At 40.0% G+C, this 12,264-nt stretch overlaps 1 protein-coding gene across 2 annotated transcripts in view; it reads left to right on the plus strand.

Annotated features, from left to right (window-relative positions):
* LOC106873830 (uncharacterized) overlaps positions 1 to 12,264 on the plus strand; it is a 65,687-nt gene extending 53,423 nt beyond the window's left edge. For both annotated transcript variants that reach the window (XR_016242570.1, XM_052969143.2), the window contains 2 exons: positions 3,519 to 3,628; positions 11,145 to 12,264. Coding sequence is in view for 1 of the 2 variants with exons in the window: in XM_052969143.2 (XP_052825103.2) it covers positions 3,519 to 3,628; positions 11,145 to 11,854 (820 nt within the window). In the remaining variant the exon portion in view is untranslated. The remainder of the gene's footprint in view (positions 1 to 3,518; positions 3,629 to 11,144) is intronic.

A 12,264-nucleotide genomic window follows, 5' to 3' on the forward strand; every position in this document is an offset into this window, starting at 1 on the left:
TTCCGTAGGATTTTTCGAGCGAGATCGTTGCCAGTGCCCCTGGACTGGCTCTTGTGCGGGTGGCACATAAAAGACACCATTTTGAGCGTGGTCGTTGCCAGTACCGCCTGACTGGCTTCCATAGGATTTTCGAGCGAGATCGTTGCCAGTGCCCCTGGACTGGCTCTTGTGCGGGTGGCACATAAGATGCACTATTTTGAGCGTGGTCGTTGCCAGTACCGCCTGACTGGCTTCCGTAGGATTTTCGAGCGAGATCGTTGCCAGTGCCCCTGGACTGGCTCTTGTGCGGGTGGCACATAAAAGACACCATTTCGAGCGTGGCCGTTGCCAGTATCGCCTGACTGGCCTTTGTGCAGGTGACACGTAAAAGCACCTACTACATTCTCTGAGTGGTTGGCGTTAGGAAGGGCATCCAGCTGTAGAAACTCTGCCAAATTTAGATTGGAGCCTGGTGTTGCCATCCGGTTTCACCAGTCCTCAGTCAAGTCGTCCAACCCATGCTAGCATGCAAAGCGGACGTTAAACGATGATGATGATGATGATGATCATGTTTTGGACATATCAGAGATGTGGAAAGGAAGAGAATGAGAGGCTGTCAAAGACGTCTTTGGACTAACAACATCCAGAAAAGACTGGAAACAAGAGCCTGATTAGTTGTATGCATGCATGCAGCACATCGCAGAGAGAAAACTGAAGAGTCTTGGAAAGTCAGCCCCTGAACGCAAGGAGGGCACCTGGCTGGCTGATGATTTACTGAAAGGATAATCCCCATTTCCTTTATATTAATTCAACTTTACCTGGCAAGTACCACCTCTTTTGAACTATGTTAACTTGTTTTCTTAGTCAAAAAGAAGTACTGAGGTCAATTCAGTCAACTAAAAGATTGAAGGCAGTGCCCCAGCAACATTAAAACAGCTAAGGGAGTCTTCACATGACTTGCTAGAAATAACAGCTAAATTTCTTTCAAAAACCATTCTACAATCTAACTGAGGTCAGCCTTGATCAAGCAAAGACATTCTAACACTGTCCATCCCATCTTTTACTCGGGCATATCATACTCGTTCTACATTATCCAATGTGTCCCTCTTTTTTCATTATGGTAGGAGATTTGGCTGCTATTTCTGCCATGCTGATTATCTACTAAGGACCACCCTTATTGGCTATTTTCATGTTGTTGTTTAACCCTAATCAGCTCTTATACACCAGATCTTTGATCAACTTTATTCAAGCTTTGGTTATCTATTGTTTTTCTTTTCTCCCAGGTATAGTGTACTCTGGGTGGAGGCGCAATGGCCCAGTGGTTAGGGTGGCGGACTCACGGTCGTAGGATCGCGGTTTCAATTCCCAGACCGGGCGTTGTGAGTGTTTATTGAGCGAAAACACCTAAAGCTCCACGAGGCTCCGGCAGGGGATGGTGGCGAACCCTGCTGTACTCTTCCACCACAACTTTCTCTCACTCTTACTTCCTGTTTCAGTTGTGCCTGTAATTCAAAGGGTCAGCCTTGTCACACTGTGTCATGCTGAATATCCCCGAGAACTACATTAAGGGTACACGTGTCTGTGGAGTGCTCAGCCACTTGCACATTAATTTCACGAACAGGCTGTTCCATTGATCGGATCAACTGGAACCCTCAACGTCATAAGCGACAGAGTGCCAACAACAGTGTACTCTGGACTACATTATCCAGATCTCATCAAATTTCTTTCAATGACTTGCAGCATTTCAAATTTTTACCACATTTTCTTTTTAATGTTGTTTTGCATGCTGTTGATGAAAATCACATTAATTTTTTTCTGGAAACTAATAATAAAGAAGTTACAAGCATGTAATTTCAACCAGTCAAAAACTTCCATTGGTACATATTGGAAGTCACAATTGTTTGTTGTCATGGCAATAAACATACACAATGAAGGCAAAAATTTTACATTTTCTCTTGACCTACCAGAAATGACAGCCAAATCTTCCTTAAACTACACCACAACATCTAAAAGACAGAAACGACTGTACTTTCTATTTCCTTAGGTGAGTCAGTCCTAAGTGGCTTCCAGTTGTTGAGTGTCATTAACATTTTATAAGTGATTGAAAAAAATTTAACAAAATCCTATTACCCTTTTCTTTAAGATAGTTGGGTGTGATTTGAGGGAGATTTTACTGCTATTTCTTGCAAGTAGAGTTACTTCATAGAGATTCCCTAAAAGTAGATAGAGAGAATTATCATTCCAGTGATAAACCTGAACTTCTTAACATTAATTAATTGATCACAATAAATGTCAAGTCAAGATGTTAGACTACTTATCACAGGACCATGAGTTCAAAGTTCATGATAATTTGTCGGCCATAGCAAAGTATCAAGACAAGATAGATAACTCTGCTAGCCTCATTTTATCTAACAGACAAAGATAAGTTCCATGTCTACATCACAGCAAAATGGTGAACTTGACAAATCATATCCTGCTATAAGATAATACTTTCCTTATTTTAAATGATTTGCTGTAGAAGATGAGGCCTTCACAGGCCCTCTGAGACTTGTGCTCAACATGGTTGATATTAATGAACAGCTGTAGGCAAAAACTGGAAAGGAAGCAATTCTCTAGGACTGACATTCCTGGAAACGTGGTTAGTGCTTGGCAAGAAATGGGGATGGACACAGTATAGATGATAGGAGATGGTGAGACAAGAAACTCAGGAAGGACTGATTGGAATTGGCATGAAACCAGACTGTTTTGAGAGACAGATTCTACTGTAGTAGCCACAGTCACATGCACATTTTGAAATAGAAGGCTGAGGAGAAAGTCATATCATTTGCATAAGGCTATGCAAGTAATATCAGAGTATAACTTACTTTTTCCATTTTGCAAACTTTGGCTTTCCTTTCTGTTTTGCAGTGTTTGTCTTTATTTCCAATTTCATGAATGTCTCAGATGTTAAAAACAAGAAACATCTGTCCCATCAGCTTTGGCGTAGAAAAATAAATTAAAAACAATAATTTTAAAAGACTCCAATGTAGATATGGGCTCTTATAATGGTTTCAAATTTTTGGCACAAAGCCAGTAATTTCAGGGAGGAGTTAAGTTGATTACATCAGCCTCCCTCCCCAATACTTAACTGGTACTTATTTTATCAACCCCAGACAGATGGAAGGTAAAATCAACCTTGGCGGAATTTGAAAAGAAAATGGGCTCTAATAATCCTTTCTACTATAGATACAAGGCCTGAACTGAAATTTTGGTGGGAGGAGGCTAGTCGATTACATCAACCCCAGTATTTCACTGGGACTTAATTTATTGACCCTGAAAAGATGAAAAGCAAAGTCAACCTCAGAATTTGAATTCAGAACGTAGCAATGGGCAATATACCACTAAGCATTTCGTCCAGCACACTAATGATTCTTCTGGCTTGTCGCCTTAAAATGGGCTCTGATAATGGCATTTGTCTTATGATTTTCTTACAGCTATACATACTTTCTGTATTTGACATCTATTCTGATTTTTTTTTTTTTTTTTTTTTTTTTCTCCAGTGAAGAGGATGCTTTCAAAGCGTTTACCAAATTTAATGGTCGCTGGTATGGTGGCCGACAGTTGTCTTGCCATTTTGTTGAAATAAAGAAATGGGGTGCTGCTATTTGCGGTAAGCAGATAATTGTCATTCTATTTATTCATGAAATTAAACCTTTGCAAAATGAAGTATAAGGCTTGTCTCACAGATTTTTTCCTCTTTTTTGTTTCTTTTTTTTTTCAATCTTTTCCTTGGTAGATTGGCACCAAGTTAAACATATGGTATTACAATAAGAAGTACTGTACTGACTATTTTATTTGTGTCAAATTCTCACACTTGAGTCATTAACAAGACTTGTTATCATCTTTCATCTTTTACTTGTTTCAGTCATTGGACTCATCATCATCATCATCATCATCATCATCATCATCATTTAACGTCCGCTTTCCATGCTAGCATGGGTTGGACGATTTGACTGAGGACTGGTGAACCAGATGGCAACACCAGGCTCCAATCTGATTTGGCAGAGTTTCTACAGCTGGATGCCCTTCCTAAGGCCAACCACTCCGAGAGTGTAGTGGGTGCTTTTATGTGCCACCAGCACAAATGCCAGGAAGGCAACGCTGGTAACGATCATGCTTGAACGGTGCTCTTAGGGCTCCACTGGTACAGATGCCGGCCTGATATTCAGTCTTCTCTTTTGTCGAACTGCTAAGTTATGAGGACATAAACAAACCAGCACCAATTGTCAAGCAGTGATGGAGGACAAACACATTGAATGTTTATACACACATGCACATATATGCACAACAGGCTTCTTTCAGCTACTGAATCCATTCACAAGGCTTTGGTCAGCCAGTGCTATAGTAGAAGATGCCACACTTACAGTGGGACTGAACCCATGACTCTGGTTGTGGAGCAGGCTTCTTAACCACTTGTTTTTTTTTTTTAACTTTAGTCAAGAGAGTAGGAATAGCCTCCAAGACTAGTGGATGAGAGAGAAGAAATGCTCAAACCAGAGACTTAGCCTGCTTGCTTGAAATAGAGTGGACTACAATAGACACACTGGTGCCAGATGGTGGTGATGATATGGGCAATGGATTGTCTTGTAGGCCATAGCAGTATTTGAACCCAGAATATAATGAACCAGAGTAAATGCTACAAGGCATCTACACCTACAATCTTACAGTTCTGTTGAACCACCACTCTGGATTGGATCTTTTCTATTGCCCCACAAGTGTAGACACAATGGCCCAGTGGTTAGGGCAGCGGACTCGCGGTTTCGATTCCCAGACCGGGCGTTGTGAGTGTTTATTGAGCAAAAACACCTAAAGCTCCACGGGGCTCCGGCAGGGGATGGTGGCGAACCCTGCTGTACTCTTTCACCACAACTTTCTCTCACTCTTACTTCCTGTTTCTGTTGTGCCTGTAATTCAAAGGGTCAGCCTTGTCACACTGTGTCACGCTGAATATCCCCGAGAACTACGTTAAGGGTACACATGTCTGTGGAGTGCTCAGCCACTTGCACGTTAATTTCACGAGCAGGCTGTTCCGTTGATCGGATCAACTGGAACCCTCAACGTCGTAAGCGACGGAGTGCCAACAACATTGCCCCACAAAAGGATTAAAACCAAAGCTGACATTCAAATGGATTTGAACTCAGATCATAGAGAGTTACAAAAAAAAATACCATGAGGTGTTCTCTCTGATACCCTAATGGCTCTACCAATTCACCTTGTCTGTTGTTGTTGCTGTGACACAAGGTCAGTCCTCCTCAAGCAGACCGATGATGCGTAGTCAGTCAGCTCAACATATGCAAAGAACAGCTCCTGTACACTCCAACAGGGAGTAGTTACACCATATGAGCTGCAATGTGACAGCTTGGACCTATACACCCCCCCCCCCACCTCCTGTAAGTTTAAGTTCAGACATGTTAAGTAAATTCAGGTTCAAACATGACAGGCTATTGTTTGTTCTCTGTATCTACCATTGCTATTGGAAATGTAGTGTTCTGAACTTATTGTAATAGTTTTATGGATTGTTGAAAATGTGTCTGAGTTTGTGAAATTCATTATTACTTGTTTTTGGTAATCTTTAGCTTCATGGCTTTTTTTTTTCTTTGCATGATTGGAGAGGGTGATAGCTCTGCTCAACACAGCAATGAATAGTTATTAAACATAGCATACAAATCACTTATAAAAGCTCTTTGTTCATATTTATTTACAATAATCTCACTAATCCATTGTGTAGCATAATACAGGTGGGATTAATTTTTCCATCTGTTGACCTCTTGGTCAAAAGTTCAAATTTTAATTGTGCCATGGAGCAAGACACTTACCTCTCCTTATTTTTGTTTGATTAGGGAACATAAACAGGCTCTATTCTTGGTTTATGGTTGAATGATTGCGGTTGGAAGTTCACCAGCTGTGAAAATGATTTGTATCAACAACAAAGCAATTTATTCATGTAAATACAGAAAAATCAATGTAAGCTAAAACAAAAGAATTTTTAGATAGATTATTGATTTTATTCAATAATGCTAAATGCCTTTTATTCAGTATATTGTAAATAGGAGAAAATAGGTGATCAAATACTTAACAAAATTTATGGTAAGAGTAATGGTTGTTTAGCAGTAGATGTAGAAAAATGGAAATTTAGCTGGAATGTTACTTGTCAAATATAAAAGCTATACTTTTGCAGTGCAGGGGAATTGATCCAGGTATGGTTGTGCAGATATGATCTTCACATCTGCACATAGTTTCCTATTCTACCTGACTGCATGTCCCCTTGGGCAAATAATATCTTTTACTATAGTCTTGGGCTGATTAATGCCTTGTGAGTGGAATTGGTAGGTAGAAACTGGATTGAAGCAGTTGTGTGGGTAGAAGCTTGCTTGCCAACCACATGGTTGTGGGTTCAGTCCCATTGTGTGACACCTTTGGCAAGTGTCTTCTACTATTGCTTCAGGCCAACTAAAGCCATGTGAGTGGATTTGGTTGACAGAAACTGAAAGAAGCTTGTATATATATATATGTGTGTTTGTGTGTATGTATGTTTGTCCTCCATCATCGCTTGACAACTGGTCTTGGTGTGTTTACATCCCCGTAACTTAACAGTTTGGCAAAGAGACCAATAGAATAAGTACTAGAGTTAAAAATAAGTTTTATTTTTAAACTTATTCAAAAATAAGTCGAATTGTTCGACAAAAAAACTTCAAGGTGATGCACCGGCATGGACATAGTCAAATGACTGAAACAAGTAAAACTATAAAAGAATGTGTGTGTGTGTGTGTGGAGAGAGAGAGTCAACAGGGGAGATGCAGAGATTCTCAAGATGGAAAACACTTAGTTGCATTCAAAATCTTTACCGAGCACTAAGTCTGCATTAAACAAACAAAAATACTACTTTTGCTTGGCATACAAAATATATATACATGTATATGTTATCTATCAATCCCAAGCAGTCTGTTGTTTGTTTTATACACACACACATATATATTTTCATATATGTATGTATATATATGTAGATACATATATAGATGATGGATAATGATCTCATAGGGTCAGTTTCCCCGATTTCCAAAGGTGCATATATTCCCCGCTGGACAGGACACCAGTCCATTGCAAGATTACTCAATTTTGCTAGCTGAGTAGACTGGAGCAATGTAAAATGAAGTGTTTTGCTCAAAAACACAATGCATTGCCCAGTCCCAGAATTGAAACCACAATCTTACAATCATGAGTCCAGTACCCTAACCACTAAGCCATGCACTTCCATACACACACACACACACACACACACACACACACATATATATATATCAAATGAACATTATCATTTTAACATTCACTTGCATGGATCCATGAATCAGATGAAGTTTATTGAGGCAAATATTCTATGGCTTGATGCCTTTGTTCTTGTCAGCCTTCACCTGTTTCCAAACAAGTTAATATTTCCTCATGGCCAGACATGTTTGCAGAGAATATTAGAAATAAATGACAGTGACACTCATTTACGGCTGTCACATGATGTCAAGAGGGGCACACATACATATATATACACAATGGGCTTCTTTCGGTTTCTGTCTACTAAATCCACTCACAAGGTTTTGGTTGGACTGGGGTTATAATAAAAAGGACTCATTGGATAATGTAGCCTTAGATATACAAAATGAATAAGACGATCAAAGATGGAATCCTTTGGCTCTACCTAATCAGAACTGACTTAGGAATCTCTTTTACTTGTTTCAGTCAAACACATCAATCCCGGTACTTATTCCTTTAAAGTTTTGTACTTATTCTATCACTCCTTTTTTGTCAAACTGCTAAGTTATGGAGACATAACAAATCAATCCCAAGCAGTGGTGGGAGACAAGCACAATGCAAAGACATAGAAATATACGATGATCTTCTTTCGGTTTCCATCCACCAAATCCACTCACAGGGCTTATGTTGGCTTAGGGCTATATTAGAAGACACTTGCCTAAGGTTCCACACAGTGCGACCAACCTGAAACCATGTGATTGAGAAGCAAACTTCTTACCACACGGCCATACCTAGCAATGAATGAATTAAAAACAAAAAAATCAGGCATTTTATTAATAGTTCCTGGGAAATGGATATTAAAAATAAAATACAGGTCCATCCAAGGATGCATTACTTAGCATGGCTGTGTGGTTTATCAATTCACTTCTCAATCATGTGGTCTCAAGTTTAGACCCTATGTACAGTAGCTTGGTCTTTTGCTGTAAACATGGAAACTGTACAGAAGTCTGTCAGGTATATATGTATGGGTGTCTCTCTTTTTATGTTTGTCTCCCTATTGCTCAACAACTGGTGTTGGTTTGTTAACATCCCCACAACATAGTGGTTTGGCAAAAGCAACCAATAGAATTAGTACCAGACTTTTAAAACAAAAATAAAAACTGAAGTCAATTCACCCAGCTAAACACTTCAAAGCAGTGCTCCAGGCTGGTCTCAGTCCAATGACTTAAACAGATAAAAAAATTAAAACAACTCCATGTTCATTCATTTTTGCATCTGTTTTTCCATGCTGGCATGGGTTGGGTAGAGACTTGAGGCTGAATTTTGTAGCCAGACGCCTTTTCAGTAAAGTTATTGAGTTCAATTGAGGCTTTGTAGGTGATAAGTAAATGGGTAATGTTAAGTGGTGTTGTTGATTAGAAATTGAAAAAAATACATAACAAATTAAATAGCTTTATCTCAGTAGATAACAGCTGTTAGATTAATTACCTTTGAACAGTTGATTGGAGTTTGGCGAGTTCATAACTTCTAATTAGTTCATCATCTTTGGTGATGAACAACAAGTATGAGAAGAGCGCAATACAGCAGGTGTAAGGGTGGGGTATAGTAGGTATGAGTGTGGAGTGCGGTACCTGTGAATCATCATCATCATTTAGTGTCCGTCATCCATGCTGGCATGGGTTGGATGGTTTGACCAAGGCTGGTAAGCTGAGGGTCTGCTCCATGCTCCAGTCTGATTTGGCATGGTTTATATGGCTGGATGCCCTTTCTAATGACAACCACTCCAAGAGTGTAATGGTTGTTTTTATGTGCCACTGGCACAGGTGCCAGTTGCGTAACACCAGTATCTGCCATGACTATGATTTCACTTGGCTTGATGGGTCTCCTTCTCAAGCACAACATAATGCCAAAGGTCTTGGTCATTTGTCATTGCCTCCATGAAGCTCAGCGCTCAAAAGGTGCCTTTTACGTGCCACCGGCACAGGTGCTAGTTACGCAATACCAGCATTGGCTGCTTTGCCTCCATGAGGCCCAACGCTCGAAAGGTGCCTTTTAAGTACTACCAGCACAGGTCTCAGTTACATGACATCAACAACAGTCGTAACTTTGATTTTTTGCTTGATGAGTCTTCTCAAGCAAGCTATATCGCCAAAGGTGTTGATCATTAGTCAGTGCCTCTGTGAGGCCCAACATTCGAAAATTGTGCTTCACCACCTTGCCTGGATCTACCTCTTCCACAGCTTCCTTCCACTGGTAGAGATGGCACTTCTTCACACAGCTGTCCACATCCATATGCATCACATGACCATACTAACACAGTTGTCTCTCTTGCAAACAGCACGTCCTAAACCCAACTTTTCTCTCAAGACGTTTTCACTCTACCATACATGCACACTGACATTGCACATCCAGCAAAGCATACTAGCTTTCCTTTCAAGCTTATGCATGTCCTCAGCAATCACAGCCCATGTTTCACTGCCGTGTGGCATGGCTGTTTGCACACAAGCATCATACAATCTGCTTTCACTCTGAGAGAATGGCCCTTTGTTACCAACAGAGGTAAGAGCTCTCTGAACTTTGCCCAACCTATTCTTATTCTAGCAGCTACACTCTCAGAGCATCCACCTCCACTATTGACTTAGTCATCTAGGTAATGGAAGTTATCAACTACTTCAAGTTTTCTCCACTAACATTTGATGGAATCTATTTTCTGTACGTTTTTAGTGTTAATTGTACCTTCCACACACAAAAACTAGTTTCCCTGTTAACCTTCCTCTGATATTGCTGCACCTCTTATGTGTCCATAGCTTACACCAGGTACATTGTATAGAATTTTTACTTATGCCTTTCCTACAGTCTGAGCAAGGCCATCTACCTAAGGAGATTTGTGATTTGTCTGCTTTCCTACATGCTAAGACTTTGATTTTTGTTAGGTTAACTCTAAGGCTCTTTGATTCTAGACCTTTCTTCTATACCTGAAACTTCTCTAGTTCTGGTAGTGATTCAGCTATAAGAACAAGGTCATCAGCATAGAGGAGCTTCCAGGGGCAGCCTGTCTTAATTTCCTCTGTTATTGCTTGGAGGTCTATGATGAACAAGTGGGGGATGAGGACTGATCCTTGGTTAACCCCTACTTGTGCGTTGAATTCTTCGCTCTACTCATTGCCAACCCTCACCTTCCTGACAGCATCTCTGTACATGGCTTGTACAGCTCTCACAACCACTTGTCTATCTCTAGTTTCTGCATTGACCACCAGATAAGAGATCAGGGGAACAGTAATTGTGAGTGTGGAGTACAGTAGCTGTGAATGTAGAGTACAGTAGATGTGAGTGTGGAGTACAGTAGCTGTGAGTGTGGAGTACAGTACCTGTGAATGTGAGTTATAGTAGGTGTGAGGCATGGTAAATGTGTGTGTGTGAATTTGATGTACAGTAGGTGTGTGTGAGTATGCTGAATTATGTAGTCCTAAATACACTTTAAAAAGATGGGATGGATACAGCTGAAGTGTCTTTGATCATCACAGGTGTGTTCCAGCAGGGTTGACCTTGGGTTAAATAACATCAATATTTACCACTATATTACTAAATGGAACAATACTGATATATATGGATGTAGTTTTATTAGTTTGTCACATTCATTGCTTAAATCCCTGTGAGGACAGCATTGCCTTTTATCTCTTTAAAGCTGATAAAATATGTACCTGTAATACAATGAGATCAGCTCAATTGACAGAACCCCATTCTCTGAAAACATTGTCTGTGTGCTGTGTGTAGTTAAAAGAAGTTAATATTATTTTACTTAATTTCTACTATTTTAAAGACTTTAGAGCTTGAATATGATGTGTTTCAATGTATTTATATTTTTAAACTTTATTTCTTTCAAGGTCTGTACAGTGAGAATCGGTGCCACAAAGGAAAGTCCTGCAATTTTCTACATGTCTTCAAAAATCCAACCCGGGAGTTTCAGCACACTGATAGAAATTTCCGTTCGGAGAATATTCACCACCATAACAACCGTGATGCTTATCGATCTCATTCAAGACACCGTTCCTCGAGACACCATCGGTCATTTTGGCGACATTCTCTTTCACCTTTGAGACATAGTTCCAGCCGTTCTCGTCACAGCCAGCACCGTGATTCTAGTCCCTCTTCATCTTATAATCGACGAAGTAGCAGACGTTCTTCTGTGAGAAAGCACTCCAGATCACGTTCTCCTCCAAGAAAGCGTTCCAGATCGCGTTCACGTTCTCCTCCAAGAAAGCGTTCCAGATCGTGTTCACGTTCTCCCCCAAGAAAGCGTTCCAGATCGCGTTCACGTTCTCCTCCAAGAAAGCGTTCCAGATCGCATTCACGTTCTCCTCCAAGAAAGCGTTCCAGATCGCGTTCACGTTCTCGGTCAAGATCTTTGGAAAATTCTCATCGCAATTCATTTTCTCCTGATAGCAAACATTCAAAAGAAAAAACATTAAATCACTATAGACACAAAAAAGACAGAAACCTTAAGAAAACACACTCTCGATCTCACAAAAAAAAGAGAGCACACAGACGAACATCATCATCCTCCTCCTCCTCCTCATCATCATCATCTTCATAAATGGTTAATGTAGTTATTACCTTATTGAACCAAAATGGACATGGCATTCTTTTGAAATCCACTACAGCCCTTTCATAGTTTTATTGTCTACTGGGAAAGTAGGCTCAATTTGACATTGCCTTAATACACTTTGCTGCTGGCGAGGAATATGTTACAGACAATTTGCTGTGAATGTGACTTGTGGATAGAGTTATGCCCTATGCAAAAGGATATTAAACCTCTCATCTATTTATTTTCATGTTACTGGAGCAGAGTGCTGGCTGTTATGAGCCCCCAGAGACTTAAGAAGCATTTACATTTTTTTTTTTTTATAAAGACTATGTTATCATCATGCTGACTTAAGTTTTATAAATTCTGATTTTTACCAATTCTGTTAAATAGTATATTTACAAATAAAATATTGTAAAATA

This window comes from Octopus bimaculoides, chromosome 7 (assembly GCF_046866305.1).
Source record: "Octopus bimaculoides isolate indiv1 chromosome 7, ASM4686630v1, whole genome shotgun sequence".
In the NCBI taxonomy this organism is placed as follows: domain Eukaryota; kingdom Metazoa; phylum Mollusca; class Cephalopoda; order Octopoda; family Octopodidae; genus Octopus; species Octopus bimaculoides.